The sequence below is a fragment of the Mandrillus leucophaeus genome, unplaced genomic scaffold, assembly GCF_000951045.1.
Source record: "Mandrillus leucophaeus isolate KB7577 unplaced genomic scaffold, Mleu.le_1.0 Scaffold420, whole genome shotgun sequence".
Lineage (NCBI taxonomy): Eukaryota > Metazoa > Chordata > Mammalia > Primates > Cercopithecidae > Mandrillus > Mandrillus leucophaeus.
The window spans coordinates 241,317-249,377 of NW_012104477.1; the positions used below are offsets into that span (position 1 = coordinate 241,317).

The 8,061-nt window shown below is 39.3% G+C and overlaps 1 protein-coding gene across 4 annotated transcripts in view; it reads right to left on the reverse strand.

Annotated features, from left to right (window-relative positions):
- The window catches only part of GTF2H1 (general transcription factor IIH, polypeptide 1, 62kDa), a 51,279-nt gene that overhangs the window by 13,345 nt on the left and 29,873 nt on the right, over positions 1 to 8,061 (reverse strand). For all 4 annotated transcript variants that reach the window (XM_011992925.1, XM_011992926.1, XM_011992928.1 and 1 more), the window contains 4 exons: positions 7,400 to 7,488; positions 6,897 to 7,014; positions 1,686 to 1,776; positions 1,084 to 1,199 (listed from right to left, as the gene is read on the reverse strand). In XM_011992925.1, the coding sequence (XP_011848315.1) occupies positions 1,084 to 1,199; positions 1,686 to 1,776; positions 6,897 to 7,014; positions 7,400 to 7,488 (414 nt within the window). The remainder of the gene's footprint in view (positions 1 to 1,083; positions 1,200 to 1,685; positions 1,777 to 6,896; positions 7,015 to 7,399; positions 7,489 to 8,061) is intronic.

The window sequence follows — 8,061 nt, forward strand, 5'->3', positions numbered from 1 at the left end:
CCTCGCCCGGCTAGTTTTTTGTATTTTTTAGTAGAGACGGGGTTTCACCGTGTTAGCCAGGATGGTCTTGATCTCCTGACCTCGTGATCCGCCTGTCTCGGCCTCCCAAAGTGCTGGGATTACAGGCTTGAGCCACCGCGCCCGGCTATTTCCTAAATTTCTAAACGTTGAATTTCATTTGAAGTTTCATTTGCATGCTGAAGTAAAAGCACCTAAAAAAACACTGGCAGTGGAAGAAAGGAATCTTGGCAACATGGTCAACATTGCTCATTTTAAGTTTTTTGTTCTTTTGCAAATTAGTAGGTGAAAATAATATTCTTTTAAAAAATTTATTTATACATTTTTTGGGGACAGAGTCTTGCTATGTTGTCCAGGCTGGTCTCCAATTCCTGGGCTCAAACAATCCTCCCACCTCGGCCCCACCAAAGTGCTGGGATTACAGGTGTGAGCCACCATCGTTGGCCAAAATGTTCTTTTACTGTAGCTTTAATTTATCTGCATGCTGGTGAGTGTGAGCATTTCCCCTTAATCTTCCTAGGTCACTCCATTCTTTAGTGAGTTGCTTGTAAAGTGTTTGCCTATTGTTCTTAATGAGGTCTTTATCTTTTACTTAATCATGGTTTATAAGACCAATTTATAATATTACTATTAATGTTACATTTTTCCATTTGTCAACTGTCCTTTAATGGGTTAAAGGGGTTTTAGTGTTAAATAGCTAGTGCTATATTTGTTGTCAGTTCTTACTTTGGATTTTGCTATCCCTGAAAAATGTATCAAATATAAACAACTTTACTGATGTAATTTGTTTTGGGTCTCTATTCACAGTGGCTTGGAGGTAGATACAAGCTTTAAGTCGTATGATTATTAGTTATGGAACTGGTCTCGATCTCAGTTTCCTGATCTATAAAATGGGTACCAACACCTACTCCATAAAGATGCTGTGAGGTTTACATGAAATAATGTATGCAAAAGAGTTATCCCAGTGTCTGTCACATGGTAAAGACTTAATAAAACTGTCCAATTTCAAAACATCTCATAAGTCACTACCACAATTATCTGGCTGTCTTCAGAACTGGTTCTAACCTTTTCTTCTAGGAATGGCGTATTAACAGGAAAGCAGGACCAGAAATGCCGTAGAAGTTCTCCAACAGCTACATATAAGTGTTTCAATTCAGACTGAATATCATTTGGCACCATCTCTGCAAAAGAAGAACGAGGTCCACAGGGTAAGAGCTATTTTAACATATATACAGAATTGAAAAAAATGACCACTCAGAGAATAAACTTGAACATATACTCTGTCAACGCCAAACCAGGATATGCTATTTTCAGATAAGTTAGTAATTTTGGGGCTGAGAGATCATAAAATTTAAAAGCTCTTCGGATTTTAAAGAAACGTTCAGGTTTCCCCTTTATTCTAAGAGGTAGGGGAGAAGAAAGCAGCTTTTAGTATGATATTAGAGAAACTAGCAATGTACCACTATTTGTAATAGTAAGACAGTTCTGAAACCTAAGATCTTGTCTAGATGTGTTTCAGAATCTGAATGTATAAAAACAAATCTACAAAATAGAAATCCCAGGATTATTCCATGGAAAAACCAATAAAAGTTCAGCACTCCCCCCAGCTTGGTTTTTAAAGCTGATTTAGGCAGAAAGATAGTAGTAGAAGATGGCCCGGCACATACGGTTTATGGCTTGCTGTGTTCCTCCCTGCATAAGTGCCCCTCCAGGTGACAGTGCTGTGATGGTACTACTGGCAGCACTACTTGAGAGAACCTGAAAAAAATGAAAATGCAGAAAAACTGGTTTTCCTCTTTTTTTTTTTTTTTTTTTTGCCACCTTTCTTTCTTAAATTTTAGTTTTAGAGCAAAAGATGAAGTGTTTTACTTTTGTTTAAATACTATATCATTTACAGTAATCAAAGTGAACTATTTTCCTTGAGGGCAGAAACACAATCTGTGTAGAAAGATGATACCTACAAATCTTCCAGGCATGCCAGGCAAGTCCACAGGGACCTCAAAACTCCCAAGGTTTTCCCTAGTTAAAGCCCTTTCTTAAGTACCAATTCAATTTTAACTTGGGAACTCTTACCACTGAAGGTAAAATGGAGTTTAAGGAAACAGGTAAAACAACATGTTAACCTGTATCCTTTGTTACTGTTAAATTTATTTTTCTAAGAAACAAAATCTTGTTATGTTGCCCAGGCTGAACTTGAACTCCTGGGCTCAAGCAATCCTCCTCCCTCAGCCTCCTGAGTAGCTGGGACAGACTACAGGTATGTACTCCACACCTGGCTTTGCTAACACATACCCTTGAGAGCAGACTGGGGGAGGGGGGAATCAACAGAGCAGAAATTTATTGATCATCATTTAGTTTTCAAGGAAGTGAATAAATATAGGCAAAAGGGGGAAAAATATACTCCCCACTGTATCAACATCAACATTTAGGAAAAAATTGACCTATCTATTCAATGAGTGCCTATCAAGTGCCAGGCACTGTAGGGAGGCACTGCTATAGGGAGGAACAAATAATTTGTGAAACAGCAAGTGCAGGGTTAGCATCGCTAAGATTTTCCAGTGAAGTTTTTATGAGCAGAAATCCATCCATGTATAGATTGGATGAAAACATTTTTTCAACTTAGTGTAAAAGTACAGTATGGGACAACCATGAGTCAAGGGGACACTGGAGCTCACTTTATTCCTATCTTCTTTTTGTCAGATACCAGCCTGGGCAATATGGCGAAACCCTGTCTCTACAAAAAATACAAAAAAATTAGTTGGGCGTGGTGGTGCACGCCTGTAGTCCAAGTTACTTGGGAGGCTGAGGTGAGAAGATCGTTTGAGCCTGGGAAGTTGAGGCTGCAGTGAGCTGAGATGGCACCACTGCACTCCAGTCTGGGCAACAAAGCAAGATCCTGACTCCAAAAAAAAAAAAAAAAAAAAAGAAACAGACTGACTACAGCATAAAAAAATTATGTGGGGAGAGCTGGGCATGGTGGCTCACAATTGTAATCCTAGTGACTCAGGAAGCTGAGGTGGGAGCATCGCTTGAGCCCAGGAGTTCAAGGTTGCAGTAAGCTATGATAGTGCTACTGCACTCCAGTCTGGGTGACAGAAATCTCATCTCTAAATCAAACAACCACCACCACCCCCAAAACAAAAGTTACGTGTGTCTACTTGGGCCCCAGGGCCAGATACTGGACAACTATAGTCTAGATTGAAAGAATTGGTCAAATAATCCCAAGTTGGTTATGTGTGCCTATATGTACACATATGTATTTTCTAGCTTTCTGCTGAAGGGGCAATGACACCCCAATGGCAATGAGTATACCTAGTGCTCAGATATGTTTTTTTTCTTTTTTTTTTTGAGACAGAGTCTTACTCTGTTGCCCAGGCTGGAGTGCAATGGTGTGATCTTGGCTCACTGCAACCTCTGCCTTCCAGGTTCAAGCAATTCTTCTGCCTCAGCCTCCCGAGTAGCTGAGACTACAGGTATGCACCACCATACCCAGTTAATTTTTGCATTTTTGGTGGACACAGGGTTTTGCCATGTTGGCCTGGGTGGTCTAGAACTCTCGAGTGACCTGCGTGCCTTGGCCTGGCAAAGTGCTGGGACTACAGGCTTGAGTCACTGTGCCTGGTCCCAGATCTTGGTTCCTACCTTAATCCACTCAGTGCTAAAAAGAAAATTCCACGCCTGGGGCGGAGCAAATACAAGATAAGCCTGGAACATCTATCTTACTGCACCATTAAGTAAGGAGGGGCTCAGAATGATGGGGATATTGTCAGACACAGGAGAGCCTGTGTGAAGAGGGTAGGAAGGGTTTGACTATAAAGGGGCATGGGTAGACTTTCTGAGGTGACAAAACTGGTTTTTTTAAATCTTGATTTTGTTGGTGGCTACATAACAGCATGTGTTTATCAAAACTTGTAGACTAGCAGACTTAAAAAGATAAATTTCATTTTGGGAGGCTGAGGTGGGGAATTCAAGACCAGCCTGGGCAACGTGGTGAAACCCTGTTTACACAAAAAAATATAAAAATTAGCCAGGGGTGGTGACGTATGCCTGGAGTCCCAGCTACTTAGCTACTTGAGGGGGCTGAGGTGAGAGGATTGCTTGAACCTAGGAAGTCGAGGCTGCAGTGAGCCAAGATTGTGATACTGCGCTCCAGCCTGGGAGACATAGTGAGACCCTGTCTCTAAATAAATAAATAAATAAATTTATTTTACTGTATGTTAAGTTGGTTAACAGAAAGAAAAAAATAGCCTGTAATCTCAGTACTTTGGGAGGCCGAGGCGGGTGGATTGCTTGAGCTCAGGAGTTCAAGACCAGCCTGGGCAATACGGCAAAACACTGTCTCTACCAAAAATACAAAAAATTAGCCAGGCATGGTGGTGAGTGCCTGTGGTTTCAGCTGCCTGGGGGGCTGAGGTGGGAGGATCGCTTGAGCCAGGGAGGTGGAGGTTGCAGTGGGCTGAGATCATGCCACTGTGCTACAGCCTGGGTGACAGAGACATGAGACCCCATCTCAAACAAACAAACAAACAAACAAACAAAACCAAAATAAAAGAAAAAAAAGACAGCAACAGTGTTTAACTCATAGAATAAATGCATCCATGCTGATATAAATAACAAACAGAGGAGAAGGGAATGAAGGGAATGCTCTTCCTTTCATGTCAGCTGATAACATAGAAGGGCTGATGGAATTAGAAAATCATCATTTAACAACCGCTCTTCCAGGTAAAAATTGTCAATGAATCTAAAAAAACTACTAGATGGAAGTTTGTTGTGTGGTGACACATGCATATAATCCCAGCTACTGAGGAAGCTGAGGTAGGAGGATTGCTTGAGTCTAGGAGTTTGAGGCTGTACGGAGCTATGACTGTGCCACTGCACTCCAGCCTGGGCATCAGAGCAAGACCCTGTCTCTAAAGATAATAATATTAAAAAATAAAACATTTGGTGAGAAATGGGGTATTTACATAGTCTCAAAGTACAGCTCCACAAAATACTTATTAATTACAAAGCGAAAAGTAGTTAACTTTTTGGTGGAAAACCAGGCAAATACTACTACCTTTAACCAAGTGAAAAAATGTATTATCACAAGCTGGGATATACACAAATCATTTGCCTCCTGATATGACACACTGAGTAGGATACAACATTATTTCTGTGGTATTTCTGGAAAAATGCCTAATGTGAATCTAGTCACGAGGAAACATTAGAGAAATTTAAGGTCATTCTACAAAAATTTGCCCAGTACTCTTTCAGTGTCAAAGTTATGAAAAGACAAAGATTAACAAATCACTCCATTTTAAAGGAGACTAAAAACACATGAGAAACAAATACAACTCATAAACCTGGCTTGGCTGCTGGACCAGAAAGTTTTCTTTTGCTATGTATGGTATAACTGGTGAAAGTGTAGATCTGTAGACTAGATAATACATCATCAATGTTAACTTATTAATTCTATAATTGTATTGTTACTTAAGAGAATGTCTTAGTTTTTTGAAAATATACATCGAAATATTTAGGGGTAAAGGGAAATTATGCCTCTAACCCTCTCTCAAAATGGGTTGGAAAACATTTTTCTGTCACTTTCTGTAAAATCTGAGATTTCGAAATAAAAAGTAAAAAAGTAAGTCTTGATGTGTGATAAATACCATAATATAGGTATACACTCTGCCTCAGTGCTCATAAAAACGGAGAAAAGGAAAAAACAAATTCTTCTTTGCACAAGTTAAGGATTACTTTCCAAAGGCAATGAAACTGGAGCTGAGTCTTGAGTAATTATTAGTTCCTTGGGGGAGAAACAGGGCTAAGGGTAATCTAAGGAGAAAGAGTATGAGTCAAAGCACAGGAAGCATGAAGGAGACAATGTGATCAAAAGATTCTGGACAGCTTAGTGTGTTAGGCTGGAGTACGGAACCTGTGGCCATGTGTGGAAGGGAGTAGTGGAGACCATGGCTAAAGATGAGACTCGAGTAGTGGGCAGGGGCCAGACTAGAAAGAGTTTTGCAGGCCAGACAAAGGCACTCAGACTACTGCAATGAAAGGAGGCAGTGAAGATTTTCCAGCTGCAGTGATAAAATACATGTTTTTATTTTAAAATATTTATTTATCTATTTGAGATGGAGCTTCGCTCTTGTTGCCCAGGCAATGGTGTGGTGTCAGCTCACTGCAACCTCTGCACCTCACCCGGGTTCAAGTGATTCTCCTGCCTCAGCCTCTTGCATAGCTGGGATTACAGGTGTGTACCAGCAAGCCCAGCTAATTTTTAAATTTTTAGTACAGACAGGGTTCCACCATGTTGGCCAGGCTGGTCTCGAACTTCTGACCTCACATGATCCATCCACCTCAGCCTCCCAAAGCATTAGGATTACAGGCATGAGCCACTGCACCCGGCCAAAATAAGTGATTTTAGAAAGGCAACTTGCAGTAGCAATATGGAAAATCAGTCAGGTTTGCCCAAATAAGGGTGATAGAATCAAGAAGTATTATTGAAGGCAGAACTGACAAACTGTTGATCAACTGAAGTACGAAGGAAAACAAAGAACAATGATGAGCTGTTTTACATATTTTGAGCCTGAGTCATGCAGAATATTCAGAGAATAATGTCCAGAGAGAATTTGGAAAGCTGGGAGATTTTCCCAATAAAAGTATACAGAAGTAAAAATCACAAAATTCATCACCTTATTTTTCATTACCATCTTCAGATGCCTCTTGAATGTGCCAAACACCTTTTCTCGCTACCTCTTGATTTTTTCAATTTATTTATCAGAACTATGTCTTTAAACCCAATTATAATATTAGTTGTATAGTTCAATCTGCTTGTGCTCATAAACTGAGGGAGAAACTATGGGAATTCTGGTCTTCAAACAGTAGAAGTCACCTACCTGAGTTAACTTGGGTGTATAAGCTTCCATTTCTTGTTTAATACTTTGAAAAGAATTAATAATGTCCTGACTTGTTGCATACTGTAGTGACTGGATTGGAGTTGGACCATGATAATACCTGCAGGTTAGCACAGAAGAAATTACTAATCACACACAGTAAAGATGCTCAACATTTGTCTTTGCAACATTTTAGCAGTCAGAAAAAAGTTCCCCTCAACGCAAAAAACGGTAACTATATAGTTAAAGAGATTTCAATAAAATAATTTCAATAAAATAATTTAACTCCCATAAGGGCAATAAGAAGGCAACAGCAGAAAGATCCAACATTTATTGTCATGGGTTTGATCATTTTTGCTTTCCTGAGAAGCATAAATTTTAAACAAAAAAGGATATTGTACTTTAATAGTGACAAACTGATGAAAACATGAGTGCTGTACTTGCAGGATATATTTTGGACTGAATTGTGTTACATAGCTATTCTGCTTAATATTGACCAAACTTACCTATCTGACTTCTTGAGGTTTAGTGCAATCGTTTTTACAGAGTTATTTTTCCCCAAGTCTTCATATTCAATGGACTCTTGTAATTTCGCCTATAATTATTAACACAGTACTTTTTATTTGGTCACAACTTTCTCTTACAAAATAAACATGACTGAAAAAATAAAACTGTACAGAGAGTAAAAAATGAAGTCTTCCCACCATGAGCTTCACTTCCTAGAGATGACTGTTCTACAAATGGTTGAACCAATTTTCTCAACCAATACTTAGGAGTACTAGTTTTCTTACACTTTGACCACATGAAGTATTACTGAACTTTTTACTTTTGCCAATCTGGTAGGCGAAAGTTTACATTTTATTATTTTTTCCCCAAATGAATGATGTTATGCTGACCGCTATTTTTATATTGGGTACTTTTTAAAAAATAAGACTTTTTTAAATATTAAGGAAACAGTCTTTTACTTTACGTGTTGTAAATACTTTATCTTCCAGTTTGGTATTTTTTTGTTTTAATTATAAAAAAACCATCTCCTCGGCACATGCCTGTAATTCCAGCTACTTGGGAGGTTGAGGCAGGAGAATCGCTTGAACCCGGGAGGCAGAGGTTGCAGTGAGATGAGATCATGCCACTACGCTCCAGCCTGGGCGACAAGAGTAAGACTTCA